The following is a 25,419-nucleotide window of genomic DNA, read 5'->3' as shown; positions in this document are numbered from 1 at the left end:
GTAGAGAGACACTGTCACATTGTTCGCTGACTCCAAAGAGCATGAATGTGTGTGTGTGTGTGTGCGCGATCTGTGGACAGCTGTAGTCCAGAAGTGACACCAATGTCAGCTTTAAGTCCTCTGCAGACTGACCTGCAAAAAGGAGACTCTTCTCTGGCCACTTTATCTTACCTCCCTCCCTAAACCAGGAGTGATTCTTTTTTTCCTGTTAAAAGTTTGACCACTGACTTAGGGGTCAGACTAATATGAAACATTCACAAGCATAGTGTGGCATCACCAACCTGATCCATTTAGCCCCCCCGCCAATGATCTGATTATTTGGATGTCAACGATGGCAACGGTGGCACATAAACAGGTGATTAAGACTCCCAGCATGCATGGCTGGCCTGAGGGAAAGGCAGGGAGGGAGGCAGGGAAGTTTGAACCCCTGACAACTCTGGGGATCACCTCACCAGTGATGCTGGCCCGTGAAAGAGCTGCCTGGATACAGCAAATGGACGAGCTGCCTGAATAGATGAATGAATGGTTGTGAGCCAGGTCCCCATGCAGGTGAGCTGCCCCACATGGTGGGTGTCTCAAACTAAACAAAAACCACTGGCTGGAAAAAGAGAAGCAAATCCTCAAACTTCGATGCTTAATCATTTTCCTGCTCTGTCTGCCAAAGTAGGAAAGACACAACGAGAAGATTATTATTGTCATAGGGCAGTGTCTTTCCATCAATGGCTGACAGCTGGGAGGACAAAAAACCCATAATGCAAAGAGACAGAAAATAGCAGTTATAATGAGCAAGTAGCTCTATTAAAAAAAAACACGGTCTTTAAATTGCCCATTGTCTTGCTAATTTCTTTGATATCTTAAAATACATCGTGCGATAATGTAACTCTTCCCATACGTTTGCTCGGCCAACGACCCAGGGACACACGAAAGCATGGTGCTCTTTTCAACCCAGACTTGTCACTTAACTCGCTCCATCACGTCACTCGATAAACACAAAGGCGAGCGGAGAACGCGATGTTGCTGAGAAAACGACCCGAGTGGAAGCTCGCGGGGGTGGGGAGGGGAACTCTGAGAGAAATGTGTTTTCGCGGAGCCGCTCTTGAGAAATCAGGGTGTTTGCCATCAGCTCCGGCTCTTCCCAGGAGATCCATGCTTCGCCGAGGACCCGCTACACAAACAGAGGCCTGATCTCCACCCTCCCCTGGCGAGATGCTGCATTCAGTGGCCCGGCTCACTCGCAAAAACAAGAAGCAAGAACTTTTCGAAGAAGGAAAAAAAGAAACCATGTTTAATTAGTTCTGTTCTTGCAAGATGTTACACACCGTTCCAAAGCCCGATTTTGCAACTCAACAGATCTCACTGTTACAGAGGCACAATCCACTCGTAAGATTGAGGGGAAAATGCCCAAAAGTGAACGGACTCATATCCAAGGTAAATACAGGAAATTACAAATATATATCTATATTTATATAGTTCTGCAAGTAAACACAAAGTCAAAGGTCACAAGCCTCTAATGCTGCTTATACACTTCTTTAAAGTACATACAATCGGCAAGAAGAGAGAAACCGCACACGGAGGCCGACTTTTCAGTCTCTGGCCCTCTTAAGTGAAAAAAGCAATTAAGTAAAGGAAGAATATCAGCAGCTGAGGCAGGGATCACGCTGGTCTTTCTCATGTACAAACGGTTTTTGACATCAGCTCCATTTGGTTTACTTATCAAAGTGTCTACTTAGTTTGGATACACAGGTGTAGAGAAAACTATGAAGGAGAGGCTGGAAAAGTGGCTCTACAGAGAACGTTTTAAGAAGAAGTGACTAGTATATGCTGGTCTTCATTTTTTGGTCCAGGCACCGCCCTTAAAACATTCCGGCAGTGTGAACGACATGCGTTTTCAGCACAAGACGGAGCGAAGGCTCGTCTTTTCAAAAAAAAGGCACATGTTAAGGCTGGTCCTCATGTCCATCAGGAATTGCCCCAAAAATGTTTAACAATCCATTAGCAATCTAAGGGAAAACAGAGATTATATAGTAAAAGACAAAAAAGGTACAGGATCAGGTAGAGAGGGTTTGCAGCCCAATTGATATGATCTTAGAGGAAATGGCGGGATACACAGTGTAGCTCGTCTCTCCCGATCAGGCACGCAGACGGCTCTGGGCTGGACACAATTACGAGCATCACTCATTCTGACTACGACCATTATCTACTGGTGTGAGCCACCCATTCACAGCAGCCACCACACAGGTGCATGCCATATGCCCTCCAATATGAAGGACTGGAGTGGACCTCTTGCCCTGAAAGCTATCGTAAAACCAGGGTGGACCCATGTCCCTCCTGAACACAGATTACAACATCTCCTCGGATAGGATTATGATCAGAAAGTATAAAAGGGAAATTTGAGTTCAAGGACAGGATAAAGTGTTTATAAATATTTTTTGCATGACAAAGCCCACCTCACAGTGAGGGGGGGAGGGGGTCAGCAAGGAGTGAGCTGCCCCAGCATTTCTCCCAGACACCCCCTGGGTCAGGCCCTACTCTGAAGCACCCAGGGTGTGGTAGGCAGGCAGGGGTTCTTAGTGCTCCTCTAACCAAGAGGGAGTGTCTGTGCCAGGCATTTTCAACTTGATGTGGAACTGTTTGAGGGTCTGCTCCAGTTGCTGCTGGTTCCCTGCATAGTACGCCGCGATGGCATTGTGGAAGAGGATCAGCTGGTTGTGCAAAACCTTCACCTGAGGAGGACACACAGATCAAGTGTTAAGCAAAGGGCAGAAGGCAGGCGCGCAGACTTTTGCAAGGTCTTTGTGTCACTTCCTCGGGATTATGGCGGATGCCTCTGCGTTGCCGTTCAGGACAGGCAGCAAGAAGCTGCGTCCCATGAGGATAAGCTTAGCGATGCAAGACTGTATCAGCAGTATTAAGCATGTGACAATAACCCCAAGTGTCACGATAAAGAGCATGATACTTGACCAAAAACTGCGCCCCTTTGTCGAAAGCCTTTTTGAGGGTAAAGCTGAAGACACACCGAGTTAGCGAGTGAAAACCCTTTTCCGCGGTGATGCTGCTTTTAAAAAGAGGCATGTCGCTTCTCGTCCAAAAGGGGAGTTTCAACTGACACCCTAGACTCCATTCATTCAGGACTTAAGACTCAATTTGACTGCTGATTTCTGAGCTCAATGTCCTTGGCAAAGCCTGACGAGAATCCATTTTTGTAACACATAGCCTCTCCCCCGATGAATGAGACGCTCCACAATAGCACCTGAAGCGAAAAGAAACCTCGGCGCTCATTCCAGCAGCGGCTGCACGCTCACCTTGTTCTCCTCCAGGAACTTGAGCTTAACGGAGACATCCTGGCGCATCTTCTCATACTTCTCCCTGTGGATCTGGAACTGCTGCTGCGACTGCTCGATTTTGGGGACGGTGTTGGCATCACGTGGGCCCATGTTGAGCTCCTCCAAGTCAGTGCGGTACGCGTCATACTCAACCCTGCGATGAGGGTACGGAAAAGACGTTTGCACGAACGGTAGGATCACGTCTGCATCAGGCCTGAGCTTCCATGAGGTCATGAGAAGGATGATCAACTGATGATAACCAGTGGCAGAAGCTGCACGGTGCCCTTTTCACCATCCTTATTTGAAATTACAAAAGCAGCTCCTTAATATGCTGAGCGGTGCGATCTGCATTTTTTTTTTTTTCACCCCCCAGCGTTTCCCAGCGGTCACTACTGTCCGAAGTGAAAGTAATATTCCAGTGGAATTCCGATAAATCTGAAGCCACCATAAAATGCAGCATAACACTGATTTTGTTTAGGGGGTGAATATAGCTTTACTTTTCAAATGCTTTTCATTAACTTCTGTCGTAATGCTCTTTGAAGGAATTAAGAGCTACATCACATTGCGAATTTCCACAGAAATGACAGCGGATGCAGAAAGCCGATGGATTTTTATTAAAGCGAGCTGCAGAAAACCGTAAACATCCCCATGCTGACGCGCCATTTCAGCCAGAAGCACAAACACCCCGCGAAGAGGCCGTCTCACCTGGCCGTCTCATACTGTTTGATGTTGATCATGGTGTCCTCAATAGTTTTTTCCACTAGCGTGTTCACGCTGGCGATGAAGAAGTTGATGGCTCCTAGTAAGGTCTCTCCATTTTTCGCCAGCAGTTTTTGGGTATCAGCATTAAAGCCAAACTCCTCCTAAAAGGCACATTGTAAAATAAGCATATTTGATCATTTATACTCATATAACCAGCTTGCCATGCAGGAAAGTGAATATTTTTTTTTTTTTAAATAAATAAATATGTTAATACCAGAATAAACAAACATTCTGACTTTATTTTATTCTCTGGACAAACTACAACAAATGTATATCAGACACACATACATATATACACACACACACACACACACACACAAACACGATTCTAAATATTTGTAATTATTGACAGCACAGAGAATACAAGAAATAATTGATCAATGATCACTGTATGACTTTAGTTCATGATGGCAAAAACAACAAAACATGTTGAGGTCAGGAAAGCAAGCCATTTATATACAAATTCAAATTTTTGTTTGCCTGCTGTTTCTTCAGGGTAACTCTCGAATAGCAGGGATAAAGCATCTAGGCTCCTCACAATGCCCGGGATGACGGAAAGGTAGGTGGGCATGTCCGGTGGCATCGGAACAAGGCTACGGTGCCGTCTAGTTGCTGCACGCTGAAACCCGCGCTTAACACGCCACGTGAACACACGCACCCCCTGGGGGAATGGTGACATATTGTTTTCATAAGTCGGCAGGCCCGAATGTGCACAAAATCCCAGAACAATAAAAGCCATAGTGCATAATGCCCCCTCGTTACAGTGCTTTAAAGCACACAGCTTAGCAGCATCCGTATAAAAGAAAAACCTTGAGATTTGTAACTTCAATCAAAGCATCAGTACTAGATATGCTGTAAACTAATCATGGTGCGTGATGGAAATAAAAGGCTGGAAGCAGCAGAAAGATAGTGTGCGCGCACGAACAAAGGCCTTCCAGAACAGGAGGACAGGCAGGTATAGTGTTGCGCGCTGCTGAAAAGCTGGTGGCGTCAGCGCTTCCCCGAGCAACAGCACATGCGTGATTCGATCACAGCACTCCAGGGCACGTAGCCTAAACATGTTGTCACCATGAATGTAGTATGTTGTAAGGCTGATACATTTCTGGTTTTTCAGGGAGATCAGAACCAGTGAGGAGTAAAAGTCCAAAAGAACAAAGCTGTGATCCATGAAGAATGGGTGACATTTCGAGGCAGAGGGGGTAAAATTTAATACATACTAATACAATAATCACATTGCAATAAGAGGTCCCAGGTTCAAATCCCACATCTTGCTCTAGCGAGTGAAGATAGTTACCCCGAACTGAGGCAGTAAAAATTACCTAGCTGTAAAAATGGGTAAATAAGTAATTAGATTAGTTTGAAACCTAACGTTTTAGGCTGCATTGGGAAAAGCATCAGCTAATTAAAATAAATAAGAACACTCCAGCATCACGACTACCATCTGACCGAGATCGAGCCCGTCAGATGTTTTACATTTCAATCACAGGAAAAATACCACCAGACATAAAAAACTGGAAGTAATGAACAGCGTCACGTGAGGAGCCAAAGACAGCCTCCGAAACGATTTCATGTGGACCAGGTCGCTTTTGTTCTGAAAGGTCTCCCTTCCCACATGCTGATACCTGCACACATCCTGCTCTTGCTCAGATGTGTCTTGTATGAGAAAGGCAGAGTGTGGAGAGGAGGGGGTGGGTGGAGCCAGACCGGCCGGTGGGCGGAGCCAGATCGGCTGGTGGGCGGAGCCAGCCAGGAGGAGGCGGACCTACACGTAGCTCAGGGGACTTGAGGCTGAGGTCCGTGAAGGCGTCGCCCAACTGCCGCTGCGTCTGCATCATCTGCGAGAGCTGCGTGGCCAGGGTCTGCGCCAGTTTCACCACGTGCTCGTACTTGCGCTTGTTGTCGCGAAGCACCTCGATCTGGGCCTCCAGCTCTAGGTCCACGGTCCGAGAGCCCCGGCCCAGCTTCTCCGAAAGGATCTGCCTAGTGCACTGCGGCGAGATGGCGCAAGAGAGAAAGGGAACAGCGGTTGGCTTCCAGCGCCATGCACCGAGCACCTGATACATTGCTTTTATTATATCGCATAGATGACACCTCATGAAAACCAAATTAAATTTCTATCCATTTACGAATCGGAACGAATAAGGGAAGCAAGTCATATTGAGTACTGCTGCAAGGCACCTTTTGGCATTTCAACAAACAACCTTCAACTGAGAAGTCAAGCTGGTGCCAGCGTTCTCTCATCAAGCCGCGGTACACAACCGCCATGCGGCGATTCGATTTACACAAGCGAGCGCTGCCGTTTACACGTAGGATGCGGACGGTCCTGGCAAAGAGCGCAGTTCTACGGTATATTTTATTCCTGGGCCTGGGCAGTCCGCTCTTCTGGAGACCATTAATCACATTCATAACACGGATGCGCTTGCGAGGACATCCGAGCTCGCCGCCTCCCCGGACTACGGGCTCCCGCTCTTTCGTCGTCCATCACGACGCCTGCGTTTCCGGACGCAGCTCGAGCAGGAAACTTGCACTGAGGGTACAGGCAGTGCCGCAGTGAAGGAAATGCTCCAGAAAGTCCCAGGTTCAAATTGTAGGAGCGGTCCTGCTGTCGTACCGTCAAAGAAGCATATCCAGTAAACTGAACACAGAACGATAAACTCCGTAAGTGGTTCGGGTGAAAATGCCTACCAAGCAACTTGAATGTGTGACACAGCAAGACACTATTAATCTCCAAAGTCTCCTGGGAGCGGGACCAAAAAAAAAAAGAAAAAAGAAAAAACCTACCAACAATCAGTGCTGTTCACCAACCGTACAATTTGGGAACCCTCCCCTCCTGTGAGGTCCAAAGACCTATACAGCTGGCAATATATAGTTCTTTTAGTTTCAATTTGTTGTAATTACAAATTAAAATAAACACCAGGGGTGGCAAATGAATTTAAAACAGAAAAATTCTTAAATGTTTTATGATAATGTGTAATAATGTATTTACCGATGTTATGCCAAACCCTCACAAACTGTTATAAAGCATTACAAATATATTATTTTACAACTAATTTCACTATTTTTACTCCCTCCCACCAAAATACGTTTTAGCAAAATTATTATTTTAATTACAATGCATAATTTAGGCCTTTACTTGCCGATTAATGAATACTGATATTTATTCAGACACCAGTAAGCCATGCCTTTCCCGAGTGACACTGGTGGGTCGGGCACGTTCATCCGTTAACCATTAAAATACGCACTCAAGAGCGTGGTTGGTGAAGCGAGCACCACTGAACACGATCCAGAAGTGGCACGGTCCTTAAAGCGCACCATCGCTGACCGCATTTAACGTTAAAGCTGCCCTGACTGTGGCCGTTGCTTCCGGGGGGGGGTGCGGCTGAAAGCGGGACCTGGCGTTCCCACGCTCAGCGGGGTACTGTACCCACTTTGTACGTATTGATGCTCCACTTGCGCACAAGTTCCAGCTTCTCCATGGCCGGGTTCTTCAGGTCGTCGGACATCACCACGGGGCCGCTCCTCGGCTGCGGAGACGTCGGCCCTGTCGGCGACAACACGCGGAGTGGGTCCGCCAGCAAACGGCAGCAACTCCTCAAGCTAAAGGCACGAAGGCTGCTGGAGACCGGCAAAGGTCTCACTGTGGCACCAGCCCAGCGAAACGAACGCTGGATGAAAACTGAATATCTGAACGGGAGAAATCGCTCATCTTAACGAGAACATGCTGTTAAAGGGCAACGCGTTTAAAACTCTTACGCAGCGCTGTCCGTACTTTAACTTACTTCTTTAATACGTGCAGGTATATTTCGGAACACATTATAGGTCTTTGAAAACAAGATACTGACTGAGCAATTTGGGGGAGGTTGTTAAAAGACAAAATGTAATTTAATTAGTCATCAAACAGCAGCAGCAGTATTGGGTGGCTTTAGAGGGTGGAAAAGCTGAAGGACTGGCGGAAAGCGCCGGCGGCGCAGCTCTGGAAAGCGAAACAGAATCAAGATGTTCGGCTGAACACACACAACCTCCAGAGAGAGCTGCAGCGGGAACACGCTCTGCAGCGCCTCCTCTAGGCAGAAACGGGACCTACAAAGAGCGCAGCCGGCGCATTTGCCGTCACTCATTGGAAAGGCAGTGACCATACGCAGCATGCGACCGGTAGGCTGTCCAAGAAAAGATCCCGAAGTGAAGAAAGCGGAAAAAGAAGGGGGACAGGGATGGGACTTTGGGGGAGACCAATGGCGGACCAACGTTTTAGGATGAGGTGTGGATAGAACCGACCCAGGAGAAACACCCGATTAGCGGCACCCTCGCGAGTAGGGCTAGAGCCAGGCAAAGCAGCCCCCCAGCGCTCAGAACCGGTACCTGGCTCAGCCTGACTCTCGCTGGCGGAGCGGGCCAGCCGGCCGGCGGCGGCGGCGCTGGGAGAGACCACCGGGGTCTGCGGCTGACTCCTAGATCCTGGAACAGGCGACGGGGGTTAGTGAAAACCAGCGCGCATCTACCCCGAGGGGGATGAGAGGGCACAGCGATCCACCCTGCACCTTACCGCGGGGTGCGGAACGATGTTAAGCAGCGAGACAATACAACACGGGTGGCGTAGTGGTTAGAACTCGTACTCAAAGAACCCGAGTCCAAAAGCCACCTCCTGCTGTAGTACCCTTGATCAAGGTACTTACCCTGAATTGATTCCGTAAAAGTTACCCAGCTGTATAAATGGGCGCATCGCTATAAGCAGCTCGGTATACAAATCTAATCTAACGCCGGACATAAATAAAAATACTTTAATTGATCAATGACCTCGGTGCTGAGCTGCATTACCTTACAGTACCTTACAGCATTTGACCCATTCGTACAGCTGGAGGAATCCAGGGTAAGTACCTTGCCTCGGGGTTCTCTTGCTGGGAATTAGACACAGTTGAGCCCAACAGGGACCCCCTTTCGGTCAGAAGGAGGAGACACCAGGAAATAATGCTGCTGGAAATCTGAGATGTCTGGAGGGGGAAAAAAAGAAGCATGAGAAAGTGTCACTGAAGTCTACCACACATGGTCCTGGGGGTGGAACACATACCGTGGTGTTTACCCCTTTCCTTCTAATGCACTCCTTGTCACTTATGCACTTCTTACTCATGGAAGTAAGACCCACGCCAGCTGAGGGGTGAACCGAGACGCACCTTCACCGACGTGGATTTTCAGGCAGAGTGGATCACACATTCTGCTTGATCATACAGCAGGAGGAGAAGAAAGAAAAAAAAACACACCCTGCTGGGGTCTTCCCCCACCCCCCCCCCAATGTGAACCTGCGGAGCTGGAAACCCCTCCCGATACTTAGTTACTCATCACATGAACTTCGCTGAAGCCCAAACGCCACAACCATCACACACGCTCTCTAAGGTAAGTCGCTCTAACTCCTTTACTATTCGTTAATGTACATTTGTCTACATATTGATTCACTTCCAATGTGACTCCGGTTTTCGTCTCTGTCGTGACATTGTGGGTATGTATGATGCTACAGCCTCGTACAGGGTCATCTAACTTCATTCGCTGCAGCCAACACACGGTGACACGGTGCTGCTCATTTAACTTCATCACAACGCCACACGCACCGGGAGTCACTGCTGTAGATGCTCGTCATGAATATACCCGCCTTTTGGAAAACGCTCAGAATTCTGTATCCGTTTCTTTAAAATAAATGGAGATGCAAGCGCTTTGCTAGCGGAAAACCAGACCTGGGAAGGTTTTACCCGACGCTCGAGACGGCAATCAAGCGCAGAGCCGCGGCGAGGCATTATGGGATTGCAGCGGCCCGGGTACGGCCGTGCAGCGCTCCGCCTCCGTTGCCAGGTTTCTGGGTTTCTAACATTATTTGTGTGCAATGAAGAAGCCCTAATGAAAGGCGCCGGCAAAAACGGATGAAAAAGATCAGAGGCTCTGCCGAAACAGCTGTGCGGCTCCTTTTCAAATTCAAATACGAGCATCTTTTTTCTTTTTTTTGAGGGGGGGGGGGCAAAAAAAAAAAAAAAAAAAAAAAAAAAAAAAAAACAAACAAACAAACAAACAAACAGAAACAGGATGGAGAGCAAGCTGGACACCTGTGAGAATACCAGCCCCGCGTGAACATTGTCTCTCTGCTCAACAGGCTGTTCTGTGCCACACAAGGTCCCACAATAATTGTACTGTAACCGTGACGCCCATTATAAACATTCACATTTCATTCACCCGGTGTGGTTGGTGTAGATTTCTGCCAAACCATATGACCGATGCCCACCACTCTGACCAGCTGTGAGCCACTTCACCACAACACCTGTGTCCCTCACCTGGGGAAAGAAGCGACTCTACCAGAAGAACGCGTAACAGTATTCTTATCCGTACACAGGCGATGCTGAAGTGACAGGGACCGGACACCGTACCTTTATATGGTCCCGCCTCGATGATGCCTTCCGCAGTCGCGCCATAACTACTGGAAGTGATGCGAGTTTCGGATAAGTTCACACCAGGGACGCTGTGGGACAAGTCCTGGAAGACAACAAGAGGGAAGTCGGCGCGTGATGAGAAACGTGTGGAGCGATGCACCACGAGGACCACGTGCAGCTCCGAGTGCCGAGGAGGGCGCATTGGAAGCCGTATTCCTCCTGGCCCTGTCGATCTACATCGAGCTGCCGTGAAGCAGGACATCTATCCCACGAAACCCTCGAGACACCTCATCCTCCGTCACCATCTGCTGTCCACCGCGTACGTCAGCGCCGCCGTCAACTGCAAGCAGAAACCCAACAGAGACCCACAAAGGTGTCGCCCTTTCTGCATTCAGCAGGATTCATGGACGCAAACCATTCTGGTCCTTCAAAGGCACACAAAGAGGAGATCATCTGCAAGGCGATGTCCCAGCACTCCCACGAAAGCAGGGGTGCTGATGGTTCTGCACAGACAGAGGAGTGTGTCACGATTCATATTCCACTTAACACTGCAAATTTTCTTTTATTCTGCAACTATGACTGTAATTACACTTTAAAGCTCAGCATTGGTCTTCTGAAAGCAAAAATCCTTTATTGAATCTCCTTCTCTCTGCATTAGTCAATATGAAAACAAAGGTAAAGCACAATAATGAGGGCTAATGCCTCTCGACTGTCCAGATGCCAAAGGTCTCTCCTCCACTGGCTATTAAAGAGTTTCACATTATGCTGGCTCCCCACCTGACAAATACCAATGGGGCCAGAAGTCTGTAAATCAATAATAAAGAAGTGAGTCAATTTATTTACAGGTTATGTTCTGAGATGTTGCAGTAATAAATAAAAATACTCTGCAAAACCAAATATTTGTCCTATTTGTGGACTAAATTTGCCCAACCTTTTGTCGCCATAAACTCCAGTTAAATCCATACTGATTCATCTCATAAATGCTCATTGTTCATCATCTTGTTAATGATCACCAGACATGAGCTGTAAACACTGTAGCAATGAGTTGAACAGTGCAGTACAACAGTCCTATGCTGTTTGGTTATGCTTTACTGACACCTAGTGGCTGGCTGCAGAAACACAGGTCCACAACAGAAATATTTGGCAAATAGCCATGCAAATAAAATACCTAAATGTAGTAATTAATTAAACAATTTCTTTTTTTTTTTTTTTAATTAAGCCTTGACTAAACATGACGGGCAGTGTACTCAACAGAATACCGGCTAAAGGCATCAATCATTGAGTAGAGTTCATGAACCAAGACACAGGGAATGTCCATCACAGAAATGCATATTGGATGACCAATGCCATTGAAAGTCCAACATTTAGGGCCCCTTGGTCTCAGCAGCAATCTCAAAAATGAGAAATTCTGAGGGATTCTCTCAAATCCTTGCTGGTGTTTACCACATCTTGAATAAAATTAAAGCAATAGAGCTGTGTTCCTGCTCACAGAACTACAAACTCCTCCTGTCCCAGTTTTCAGCAGCTACAGGGAAGGGCTCTGAAGGTCAAGCGCAGCCCAGAAAAGCTGGCATTCCCACAAAATCACACTCTTAGGAGTTTGTGCAACCTATTTTCCTATGGAAAGTCACAGCTCTTGACCTAGATGAATGTGGGCGCTGGTTCTGGGAAGGCTCTGTGCTGCAGCAAGGGAGTCAGGCCCTTCTTCAGAGTTGCTAAGCTTTACAAAGTCAACACTTTGATTCAATAAACCGACTTTAAAACTCACTTGCCACCTCCTGATATACAGCATGAGGAGATGGACAAAGAGGGACCAATCAAGACGCAAGTACAGCCAAACAGACCAATCAGGAGACGAGCACAGCCAATTAAAGCAGTTATTCTAATTTGTCCAAGATGCCTTGTACCTTTAAACGTATATACTAAATGTGTGTACACCTACAATGATTTACTCATTTATACAGTATGGTAATTTTTACTGCAGCAGTTTGAGGCCAAGGGGGCCGGTGGTGCATTTTGCCAGGGCCTGCTGTGTGGCAGGTTTGGGGTTAGAATCCTGCTTGGGGTGCCTTGCGATGGACTGGTGTCCCATCCGGGGTGTCCCAGCTTTGTGCCCCGTGTTGCCGGTTTAGGCTCCGGTTCACCGCGACCCTGCTCAGGACAAACGGTTGTAGACTCTGTGTGTATGTGGCCAATACCTTGAACAAGGAAAATGCAGCAGGAGTCTGGATTTAAACCTGTGCCCTTCTCATTACAAGGCGACAGCTCCAACTATGCCACCTGTCACTGGAGCTACCGGCCTCAGTTCTTACCCCTTGTTGGGCTTCATATAATGCCGGCGTCAACTGCCCTAAATTAAATGTCGGCGGTTCTCACACAGCAAAAAGTGGTGCGTTTCCGACGGTGCTGGTTAAGCTGCTTTCAGCAGTAATACTGTCAAAAGCTCTGGGATACAACAATTAAAAAAGCAAAAATTACCACCCCCTGGAGGTGAAATCGTGACTTCACCTGCTCCAAAACCAAAAGAGGATTAGATACAGATGTTAAATGTCATTGTCTAAAAACAGAAAGTAAGTGGGCCGTTGGGGGGTCTCCCAGCCAGGAGCAGGAAGGGGGCCGTCGGAGAGGATTCAGTGCCGCATGTGCACACGGGGGGGGTCTCCGGCATGGAAAGGACCCGGGTAGAAAACAACCATTTGACAGTCCTCTGCTGTGATCTTAAAAAAATCTAGATATTTATATTCGTCAAAAATTTTAGCGAACAGAAGGGGGCGTTTCAGTTAACGCACTGCAGACACACGTTAACAGACAATGATCAGAGCCACTGGGTCCCCTCCAGCATTCAGGATCTCCTAACACTTACATAAATTTGCATCACGCCATCTGTCGCGATCACCTCCGCATCTCCTTCCGGACTCGATTCCACGGGCAGCTACTTGCGTGATGCGCACTTCCACTGTACGCCGTGCAAGTCACGCTGGTTAAAAATGCCCGCTAAGCACATAAATAACGCGGCGAAAGGTAAACTCGTCGGCACTCTTCAACGTGCGCCTTTTGTCAAGCAGCCCGGACCAACGGAGGCCCCGCTCTCGAAATTACGGCTGCGGGGACGGCCAATCGGAGCGCAGCTTTACAGCCCGAACTCGGCAATCCGGCTCTTCTTGTTCAAACCGCGCATTTGAAAAGATCTGCTGGAGACAAAAGGGTGAGCGTCCAAGTCATCACAAAAGCTGCTCAACAGTCCAAGAACCGCAACCCTCTGTATGAATTGGCAGAGAGAGGCTCTCTTTGAACAAGAGCTCTGTGCACCTTGGAAGGCATACAGAGCTACGCTTACCTACGTTTACCACATACCAACGCCTTCCACCTGGGTGTGGGACTGCGCTCCTCACTCAGGCACATCGTTTCATTGAGTCCAAAGCAACATGGAACATTAAGTTACTTACAACTATTTACTTGTACATAGACAGCTGGGAAGCTTTTACTGTATCAGTTCACAATAAGCGCCTCGATCAAGGGTACTGTAGCAGGAGGTTAGATTTTGAACCTGGGTTTTGAGTTCAAGATAGGAGCTCTAGCCACTATGTCACCTGTTGCTCTTATGTTACATAAATTAGATTACGTTGACCATACATGATTAATGAGCATATATAATAATAATGACGATGATAATAATAATAATACCCAAGTCCATCCATTGTCAACAACCGCTTGTCCCAAGCGGGGTCGTGATGAGCCAGAGCCTTACCCGGCAACACAAGGCACAAGGCCAAAGGGGGAGAGGACTCACCCAGGACAGGACATCAAGTAAACATTATTATTATTATTATTAACATTTACTTTGCTCACACCTTTGTTCGGGAGCAGTATAGGTACGAACCCGGGACCTTCAGATTGCAAGGTGACAGCTTTAAGCATTATGCCACCTGCTGTCATTGGAACAGATCCAGCAGTTATTTTACTGTACCGACTGTGGTGCAGTTGCTCAAACATCTTCCAGCACAGGGTCAGGGGTTCATTTTCAGACCACCCCTTCCCCAGCCCAGCAGTTGATTGCACAAAAAAAAAAAAAAAAAAAGAAAAGAAATCAGTCCATAGCACTCAAATTTGGAATAGTTTATGACGACTCTTACCCTCTGGAAGACCTCATTGTGGCCCTCCTCAGCATCTCCGTTGCTGGTCACGGGGATCTCGGCTGCTGTGCTCCGAGAGGATTCCTCTGCCATGGCGCTTTCCTGCTGTGATTGGGGGGGGGGGGGGGGTTGGGAAAAAAAGATGGGATTTCAGGCATCCTTCACACGCCCCCCCACCCCCAAACGCACCTTCTGAAGCGAAACCAAGGGGAAGTGACCGCATGAACACAGAAGCCACCACCCCAAGGAGAAGACCCAGAAAGACCATCACTGCACATGCAGCACATTCAGTGTCTCCTCGACAGAAGCAGATCATGGAAAATACCTTCGTTATAAAAGTGCGTTAAAAAAAAAAAAAAAAAAACAACTGCAGAGGCTTTAAAAATCAGCTGATCCGTTCAAAAGACTGCAGACTGAACAGCTACAGCAACAATTTCAAGAGTAATAAAAATATAAACTTATTCTGTGCAGGCAGCGACAGGCGTGAGAAGTTGTTCGAACTGCCATAAAATTACCGAGTCCACCGCGCCACCTAGCGGCCATTCCGTTTCTGCAGTTCCGCACAATCCCTTGCAGTAATGAACGGGTTCGCCGTAGGTCTCCGAAAAGGGGAAACGTGGCATCAAGCACACGCACCTTTGCACGCCGTAACGCATTAAATATTAAAAAAGTATTCAAATATCGAAACCCGTTTGGCCTGTTGGCGCGCGAGACCCATGTCTGCGGGCGCTTCGCCACGTCGCACGTTAGGGATCGGCCCTGTCCTTTGGCCCCCCGGGCCGGACGCCGACGGGAAGGGAAGCGCCACCGACCGCGATCACCTCACTCCGGATGCTCGACTGCGCTGAGCTCACGGGAGCGGACCGACACCGCGCTCGGAGCACGTGCGGGAACAACCCCCCCCCCCTCCACCCTCGTAGTTTACCACGCAACGTCACTTTCCCCAGCTTCGCAACTGGACGGGACCGAAGCTTTGCTCCTTACCCGTCCCCACCCGCTTTCGGCATTTACTGGCGTCACTCGACGACCGATATCCAGGTCAGAGGAGCGACACGACGGCACGCTCCCTGCCCGTTATTGTGAGCAAACAAGGTTTTCTTCTGCAGAAGCTCCAAAGCTTATAAGATTTGATGGCAATTATGAGAGCGGTTTCTCAAATACTATTGTAGCTGCGTGTGCGCGTTTGCCACGTGTCCAACAAAAACAACTGGACCTGCAACCAGAGCTCTAAAACATGGTGGGGTGACAACCTCACCCCCCCCATGACTTAGGGGGTTCGGCTGCGAGGGTTAACGAAGACAGCGGGCCGGTAACCGAATGTACGTGGATTCATCGCCGAGCGGAAACGACGTCGGTCTCTCTCCTTCTCCACTGAAGGACTCCGATATTGTCAGTTCATTAAAACGTCCGGCTGGGCCTCGGGACCACGATCTCGTTTTTCTGCTCTCGTTTCTAGCAACGGGTCGGAGGACAGGCGTCTTCAGCAGCGGATACACCGCGGGTCACCAGGGGATGCAGAGATGTTCCCGCCAGCTGGCAGCATTCACCACCAGCCCTGGTCAGGGTCATGATGGTCTGGAGCCCATCCCAGAACACCGGGTTCAAAGCCTGCGGGGGGGGGGCACACAGGTTAAAAAAAAAAAAAAAAAAAAAAAAAAAATAAAGGGTAAAGAGAGCTCCAATGGACTGGTGTCCCAGGGACCCCAGTCCATTGGAGCTCTCTTTACCCTTTTTTACCTGTCTATACAATATGTAGGGATACTCTACCATATTAATCTTCTTAAGTTTATGGACAATAATGTTCACGTTTACATTTATTCGTCGAGAGGTCGCTTTTCTCCGAAGTGATGCACGTCTGGGAGACGAATAGAAAAGTGCAGTGCAGTCCTATGTCACTTACCACGGTATACGCCAGAATACGTTGTGTTGCATGTGTCTGAATGGCTGTCCACCACATCAAATTTCTTTCATGCCTTGTCTAATAGTGTCCTCCGCATAAATACACATGGTGCGTCAGTCAAGTTTGTGCTTCCAAAGCTGCGTCCCTGGGTCCCCCCCCGATGACCCGTGCGGTTTAAGCGGTCAGTTTTTACGGCTCCCACTCGCAGAGCTGCTCGTGGACAGCATCCGCCTCTAGAGCACGCGAGCGGCCGGGATTCGGCAGGACGCGCCTTCCGAGCACAGTTCAGCAGAGGAGTCGAGTGGAATTAAGGGCCTCCGGCAAGCGATCAATAATTGACGGTGCAACGGGAGATGGCGGCGCCTGACCGGCAAGGCTCCACGACGGAGCGGCAGGACGCGATCGAAGAGCGGCGGCGCCGAGCCGATAACGAGATCCGCGCGCCATGCCGAGGGCGCGCGGATCCGGGCGACGGCGGTAGATTACGGGCGGCAGCAGTCCTGCACCGGTGAGGGACTCGCACGTGACCACGCCGATCCTCCTGAAGATGGCGGTTATTCAAAAGCAGCAGGCGGTTAGACGTTGGTCGGCATCCAAACTAGACAACGGTGTCTGGCTGTATGCAAAAGGGCAGGAGGAGCAATAAACAGGCGGCATCGATGGCCTCGCGTCACCTGAATAACACCGGGCGTCGTATTTATCCTTGACACGGCCATAAAACTGCGATAACGTGCGATCAGCCGAGAGCCCAGTCGCCGTCCGACCGCCAGCACAAAGGGAACGAAACGCTCGCGCCGCACGCGGTTTGGACGCCTCTTTGGCCTTTTCCATCTCCTCGTTCCACTGGACTCAAAGACGGTTTCAGACACTTCGCAAGACGAGGCCTCGTCTGCACCGCAGGGGGTACGCAGAACAGCCGCCAGAGAGTCGCGTATCCCGTGACACCCGGCATGAATGTTTAACGGTCCCGGGACGCCCGCGCATCCAGCGAAGGGAGGGGTGCGGAGTCCCCTGGACACAGAGAGCCCACACTGCACTGCCCATGGCAGATGATTACACACACAAAAAAAAAAAAAAAAAAACTCAAAGAAGCAGGATTTGAAATCACAGCATAACACCCAATGTATCAAAGATAAAAAAAAAAAAAAAAAATAAAAAAAAAATAAAAAGAAAAAAAAACACATTAGGAGATAAAATACCCCCATATGGAATTACTATCATTTTTATTATTATACCTAGCTGACACTTTTTTCCCAGGTCTTACGTTTACATTTATTCATTTAACGGACGCTTTTCTCCAAAGCGACGTACATCTCACAGAAAATACAATGTATACTTTACATCAGCACAAAGAGACTTAGATGCAGACGTGTGATTCTAAAGCAAAGTTGCTTTCCAACATATAAGCCTAGTATACAAATATTACCGTGTGTACAATGTAACATTTCTATACTAGGTCAGCTACTATGATTTACCCGTTTATACAGTTGGCTGATGCAGTATTTGAAATGGTAAATTGATAGAGAACGTATCAAAGTACCATGATCAAGAGTAGTGCAGCAGAAGCAGGGACCTGAACCTGGATTCTTGGTTCTCGAGGCAGCGGCTCTAACCGCTGCGCCACCTGTTGTCCGGTACTATGAATGCAGTCGCTGTATATTTTTGACTTTGCTGCAAATACCGGAATACATTTGCGTTCAGTATGGCAAAGGGAGGGGCCGTTTTCCCCGGAACGGCACAGACTAAGAGGAAGCGGCGTCCACTGTCCCGCCGTAGACGCGGAGAAGGACGGTCTGCCGCGGCGCAGGTGGGTCGCGTCCGACATCCCTCGCGCTTCCGCGGACACGTGCGGGGAACCGAGAAACGCACACGGCAAGGGAATGAGCTCGGTGGCCAACGCCGAAGCGCCGAAGCGCACACGCAGGACCCGTCGACCCCACGCAGCTGTTCACGCACCGCAGTCAACACAGCCGAAATAACTGCCACAACGCCGGTCACATGACCCTGAAACGAGGTCACTGCTTCTCAAGGACATACGCTGGACAGCTGATAACTGGAGCTTTTCAGTCCAGTTCAGTTCCCCCCCCCCCCAACACACACACACACACACACACACACACACACAAAAAAAGTAAATATTCTGCTGCGAGAGCAGAACCGATACCCGTTACACCTGCAATGCAAGTTGGACACGAGGGTGTCCGCTGCAGCGCTGATTCAGCAGAACCCAGAAAAGCCTATGAAGCAGGAAAGATAGATGGCGGAAGCTACCAGAAGGACACCAGCCACAAACCAGATCTAAGCAACAGAAGGGCAACAAGCACCAAAAAAAAAAAAAAAGCTGGAAAGTAAGGAACTGAAAGAAAAGGGAGAACAGATGAAGGGAGGACTTTTTAGGAACGAGACTGCGCTGGAGTTCATGTTGTCTTTTCCTGAGGATGTCTCTCCAAACAAAGTGTCCTCAGTAAAGCTCTAAGATCCATGACCCTTAACCACGTCTCCAAACAGCATGAAGCAGCTGCAGAAGAAGAAAGATGGACAGCTGGAGCACTGAGAATGGAACAGGTCACCTCTCGGTCAGCCTCGGCATCTTCTCTAGCTCTTTGAGCATCGCGACCGTCCTCTTGGACACGGTCACCGTGTTTAAGGACATCGTCACTGCGGATCTGTGGATCGTCATTGATATCAACCTCGTCCAGGTGTTCGTCCTCCACTTGGACCTTTCCGGCACCAGCCTGAACACTAACTTGGGACATTCCTGAAAACAGACAGACACGGGGAGCGTGAACACAGCTCGGGGGTACGGTTGGACACGTCAACGTGGGGGGTACACAGTACTGCTCCTGGTGGGTGGGGACAGATCGAGATCAGGTGCAAACGCTCGGTTTCCACCCGGACAGCAGCAATGGAATAAACCTTAGGGGCTGCCAACTCTGGGACTCAACCACACAACCTGCTGTGCAGCTATTAGTATATGGAGGAAAACTGTCCAACTCAGAAGACAGCTGTCCAGCAGAGAGCACGTGGTTTAGGTAGAGAAGCACCGCCGCTGAACACTCCTAAAGATCATTCCAGAGGGTCCGAAAGAAGGACGACGAACACGAAGGTAACGGTCGGAAAGGCTCAACCTGGCGGGATGTTTCTGGACCCGACCTGACCGCGGTCGGCGGAGGAAAGAACGACACATCCCCGCCGGTGGTGAAAAAATGCACAGCGGAGTCAAAACGGTGTAAACGCGTGGGAAAAAGAGTGACGAGCGACTGCAACACAGGGTAAAAAGGGTTTCGCCACGAGTCCTTTCCTGAAAACGAAAACAGTGTAAATTTATTACTCTATTTCTGTGACATATAAACTCTTCAACATGTTGACATGACAGACACACAACGGAATCTCTGTACCACCTGGAAAGGGTTAAATATACACTGTGCCCAGTAACTTCGAGACAGTTGGTAGTGTAGTGGCTAGAGTTGCTTCCTTTGCATCAGAATGTTGCAGGTTCGATCCCCATCTCTGGCTGTAGTACCCTTGAGTAAAGTACTTACCCTGAACTGCTCCAGTAAAATCACCCAGCTGTATAAATGGGTAAATAATTGTAACCTTAATACTAAGTCGCTTTGGAGAAAAGCATCAGCTAAATAAATAACCTAGTATAACTTCCTGTCGCACTTAATAAACATAGCGGAGACACCGCCTGGTCATTCCAGGGTTCATCGTGCCCCTTCCTTTCCAGAATCATTTAGAGCGCTTATGAAGAATGTTTGTCCTCAACCACCGGTCCAGTGCAGGGTCGCAGTGGTCCAGAGCCTATCCTGGATGAATAGGCTGCATTTCTTCAACAAATTCAGGCCTTCTCAAGGTACACACTTGTGACTTCAACCACGGTCACCGCTTTTTTGGAGCAGCGGTACAGCGACCTCGTGCCGAGCAGCGGAGTCTCTCTTCAGCGGCCTTCGGGTCACAGGAGAGCGTGCGCACGGAGCCGGTTTGTTTGCAGGGTCATGGGTGCGAGGGGGGGGGGGGGAACATGCCTGACCGGCAATTAGTAGCCTCGTCCAAAGCTATTTATGCTCGGATAAGGACGGATCTCCTCTCGTTCTGCCTACCGTGGTAAAGCAGTCCTCGGGAGGTGCGCTGACGTTGAACGATGAGGGAAGCGGGTTTGTCGCGCTCGAGCCGACGGGCCGAGCCTGAAAGAGCTCGAAGGGCCCCACGTGTTCGCGGCTGTCTGACGGATCAGAGGGCGACCCCGCCCGCCGTCGCGTCTACACCCACACCCCAGGACGTGGGCTACGACATCATCGCCGTACAATTCCGGACGACCGCTGTCGAACCATCGGACCGCATTATCTGGGCAGCGCCCAACGGGGGAGTTCGGTGCGTGTCTACAGTTCTTCTGCGAACGTCGCCGTGCGTCAACATAACAAGGTCTTGAAAGGCACAGTTAAGTACGTAATATGAGGTTCCCCTTCCAAGTACGACAAGCACCGGTGAAACGCGCTTCTATAAAAAGAGGAAAAACAGGGGAAAAGAGGACATGAATTATACACGTTATCCGCAATCTCAACCTCGGTTTGTATGCCTTCATTCTCTTGTCCGAGAATTATATTGCGGACTGAAACTGGAAAATGATGCATATTCTTAAATTGTAGGCGATTTTTTTTTTTTTTTTTAAATTAAACTTGCTTTCAGCAAAAACATATTTCAATCAGAATTCCGAAATAGAGGCTTTATCATCACCACAACACAATATGGCTTTTTAAACTTGCATGATGTCTCTCCAACTATCATTTACAGTGCTGCTGAAAAGTATGTGAACCCTACAGGGATGGTCATTATTCTTGTATAAAATATTGAAATAAACATAAAATCAACAAATTATGATTCGCACCCCTGATCCCGCTTACTGTACCTACTTGGTGTAACCAGTGCTACTTGGGCTTCACTCACTTCTGCACCTGAACTACTTCTGTTTTTCTCCTACACACACGATTTCCTCCAAAGCAACATATGGAATTGGTCGTTACACGCCTACTATGTCACAATAACATGGTAAAAGTAAGGGACACAAAGAGTTCACATACTTTCAAGGAGCACTGCATGTTTCATATGCACGTTGTTGCTACATTCATATTTCTCTGTTGCTGCCATTCCTAATAACCCTGCTGAATTGATTTCTTGCCCTTTATTATTTACACCATGTACCAAAACATGGTGGCTTTCAACCACAGGATAATTTAAATGAAGTCTGTTGGCCTTGGGGCCTTAAACGCCGGAGCGGTTCTCCACAAAGACACGGCAAACTGCACACCGAGGGAGACGGAGGTGGAGCGACTTAAGGCAGATTGCAACATGTCCAATCCAAATTCTTTCAATGCCTTATTACCATTATTGTTGTTATTATTTCTAGGTGGGGTGCGGTGGCACAGTGGGTTTGACTAGGTCCTGCTCTCCGGTGGGTCTGGGGTTCGAGTCCTGCTTGGGGTGCCTTGCGATGGACGGGCATCCTGTCCCCTGTCCCATCCTGTCCCCTAATCCTCTCGCCTTACGCCCTGTGTTGCCGGGTTTGGCTCCGGTTTGCCGCGACCCCACTTGGGACAAGTGGTTTCAGACTCTGTGTGTGTGTGTGTGTGTGTGTGATTTCTGGGTTAAGTGTGTCAGAGCTGCGTGTCTCCAACAGGAGCTTCCAGTGTACAGTGCTTCAGTCTAACACACCAGCACAGGCTAGGAACGGAGGTGGAGGAACAAGTTTTGAGGAATAAGGTGAAGAAATTATCATTATGGGGCGGAATATAAATGAGTAACGAAGGATGGTGGATTTCAAGGAATGAGGGAGGAAAAAAAGGGGAGGAATAAGTGGTGGGGAAGGAAAGTGGATGAAGTAATGAAAGAGGAGCAGAAGACGTGTAGGAATGGACGGAAGAAGAAACCTCGTGAACGAAAGAGAGTAAACCACCACAGCTGGAAGACTCGCGCTCGTTTCTGAGCTTAAAAATGTCACTTAACGAGCCGATCGGCAGCGCTTCGCACCACCAACTGCTTCTTGTTCACCATTTCTCCTCCTTCCTTTCAAAACACACACACACACACACACACTTCCTCTCGGCAGAGCAGCCTTCCTCAGTTCCTGATCTACAAACATAAATCGTTAATCATCCCCCCCGCAAAGAAAAAAAAAAAGCTGCTTAGAATCGCGAGTCGCGCGTGCAGAGAGGATATAATTTTCTATTTTTAGAGGCGGATCAAACAGCCTAGTATCTGCTATCGCAACAATGTGTTTCGGAGCGCGATCGGACAGCCCCCGCGCGCCCGCCGCTCGTGGAAAAAAAGCGGGGCCCGCCGTCACAGCTCCACACCGCGGCGTGGAAATGACGAAAACAAAACACGAACCAAGTTGAGCGCGGAGAAAAGGAACGGCCGCGCGCACGAGGCCCCCCCATTAGTGATCGATGATAGTGATCATATTAAATTATGGTACCGTAACTGTACAAGAAGCGCCGCCCTACATCAGATCTACAGTGTCACAGTACAATCGGTCACCGACTGTCACTCTGTGTCCCGATGCGTTCATCTTCCCCCCCCCGTTTACTGTTCTTACTCTGTTATGTTACCTGCCGCTGCCGCCGTCTTTGCGCTCTGTTCGCTTCCTCCCGCCGCCGGTCGTCGCTACAATGTTGCCGCAGCGTCGCTCGAAACGTCCACACGCCGATCCGCCGCGTTCCCCCCGCGCGCGCTCCCCGCTGCACAGGCGCTCGCTCCCGGAAGGGACTCACGCGCTGTCTCCGGCCTCGGAGGGACGCTCGCGCTGGGCGGCGGAGGGCTCCACATCCGGCGGGTCCTCCCACCTCAGCGTCTCGCTTCACCTCGCTTCGCTTCGCCTGCCTCGCACCGGCGTCCCGCACAGTTACATTTATACGCTGCGCGCAAAACGTTATTTAGCCGAGAGCCCGTCCGCTTCGAAATAAACTTATTAAACTGATGGCTGGACGGCAGGGGAGGGGGGGCTGAAGCTGTGCGTTTGAGGCGGTGACACGTCAGCGGAAGAGGGCGCTGCTGCTGGTGTACAGTGAGCACTGCAACCTGGAACGGGCCCTCAGACGCTTTCCACGCACACCGGCTCCTCGTTTTACGAGCGAGCGTCAGAGTCACCACTTATTTACCTTCTATTTGTACATTTTGAATTCTATTTCCTTCGTTCGCCTTGTTTTCAAAGTTTTGTTTGTTGCGGAGCGAACGTACGTGAGCTGCGTTTCCGCGTCGCGCCATTAGGTGGCAGTAAAACGCACCCAAAGGAGCAGGAGCGCGGAACCGTCCCCGCCCGTCGGCGGCGGTAGCGTCGCTTCGGCGTGCAGCTCGTGCGCTTTACTGTGTTACTTCAGGGTAAGGACTTTGACCCAGGCCAGTGAAGGTGGGATTTGAGCCTGCGACCTTTAGGAGCCAATGACGCAGCTCTAGCCACAATGGGTGGGACTGAAGGGTGCTGGATTGAGTTCCAGTCCCCGTAACTATTCATAAACACTTGAGCAAGATATTTACCCTAGTAAAATTACCCACCCGTATAAATGGGTAAATGCTGTAATTGTAAGTTACTTTGCTGAAAAGCATCACTTTAATCTAATGTCAGTGTCCTCAAGGACTTCACCCTCTGCTGACCTTTGATGCTCACTACAGTTTTTTTTATTCATTACATAAATCGCCCTCATATCCTTTGACTGTCAGGAAGAGAGGCACTGCTTTGCTTAAAATAATGGAACTCTTTTGCATTGTGGAGAACATTTATGTAATAGTAAATGCTCAGTGTGGGAGGAAGAACAAATAGTTTGCCGTGTGCCAAAAATGTTTTTAAGAGAAAATATCTATATTCATAGTTGACACTGCCAACGCCTTTTTAGAGGTGTAGACGGAACTGATTAATATTATTTTTATATCTAGATAGGTCAATGCGTGCATCTGTCGACTTGTGTGTCAGTACAAATGAGGGGAGTGTATGTGCGCAGTGTTAAACTACAGTAGTTCTAGTGAATACCAGATTGGTTTGGAGTGTTTGAGTCCAAAACAAAACACAGATGGATAATTAGGGGGATTTTGGGCTGAAATGAGCAGCACCCTCTCGAATATTCGTTTGTGGCCTACAGTTGCCATCCCTCACTTGGCAGAGAAAGTTTTCTTTTCAGAAGATTTACATTGTAGCTGCAGTGCCTTTAGTTGCACAACGACGGTCTACCGCAAGGGGGAGCCAGAGACACGGATATAAATTTAAAGGGAACGAGTCCATTTAACCATTGATCATGTTTAATTCACCAACTTCTCTGTTACTTTTTCCATCTTTCTGTGTGCAACGTTGTCAAACACTTTCAAAAACAGATACATTTTGGATGTACCGCAAGATACGTAATAAAAACTGGTGTGCGATATCAGTTTATTTACTATAGATTACTATAAATTATGCTGTCATTTTATATACCTGTGCAATATCCTAAATTTTGAGTAGCAGCCATAAATACCTCTTATCTGTCAATTTGCTTTTGGGGGGTAGGTTTATAACCCTGCATTTTGTTTCACTGCCTGTTAATACCTCCTTCAGTTGTCACGAAGAACTCTGTTGGCTTGAGTGCTGAGTTAATTATGTTGCGATAGAAGAAAAGAATTTATCATAAATTGAGTTTTTGTCATGTACTTCCTGGTATAATTCTTGACTCCTTTAATCCAACACTGTACTCAGGTACCAAGACAGTCCCTGAAGAGGTCCCTTGTTATACAACAGGTGTAAGACCAACCAGCTAACCAATTTCAATAACCGCTTGCCCCGAGCAGGGTCGCGGTGAGCCAGAGCCTATCGGGCCCAGGGGCACACCCCATTGCAGGGCCATGCTGCGTACCCAGGCACACAGCCGGGC

At 48.7% G+C, this 25,419-nt stretch overlaps 1 protein-coding gene across 6 annotated transcripts; it reads right to left on the bottom strand.

Annotated features, from left to right (window-relative positions):
• Positions 1-1,255: 1,255 nt before the first annotated feature.
• Positions 1,256-23,574, bottom strand: arfip1 (ADP-ribosylation factor interacting protein 1 (arfaptin 1)). Of its 6 annotated transcripts, none has more exons than XM_029258888.1 (10): positions 23,134-23,211; positions 19,096-19,283; positions 14,626-14,730; positions 10,490-10,595; positions 8,445-8,540; positions 7,514-7,626; positions 5,852-6,073; positions 4,029-4,186; positions 3,303-3,477; positions 1,256-2,723 (listed from the first exon to the last, which is right to left on the bottom strand). In XM_029258888.1, the coding sequence occupies exons 2-10, from the start codon at positions 19,279-19,281 to the stop codon at positions 2,568-2,570; spliced, it is 1,317 nt and encodes a 438-aa protein (XP_029114721.1). In that variant the 5' UTR covers positions 19,282-19,283; positions 23,134-23,211; the 3' UTR covers positions 1,256-2,567. The 6 variants fall into 6 exon arrangements, with proteins under 6 accessions (XP_029114721.1, XP_029114722.1, XP_029114724.1 ...); XM_029258889.1 differs by having other exon boundaries at positions 14,626-14,727; XM_029258891.1 differs by lacking the exon at positions 19,096-19,283 and having other exon boundaries at positions 23,134-23,574.
• Positions 23,575-25,419: the final 1,845 nt, after the last annotated feature.

This window comes from Scleropages formosus, chromosome 16, assembly GCF_900964775.1.
Source record: "Scleropages formosus chromosome 16, fSclFor1.1, whole genome shotgun sequence".
Lineage (NCBI taxonomy): Eukaryota > Metazoa > Chordata > Actinopteri > Osteoglossiformes > Osteoglossidae > Scleropages > Scleropages formosus.
The sequence above is the reverse complement of the archived record's forward strand: the minus strand, read 5'-3'. Positions and strand labels throughout refer to the sequence as shown.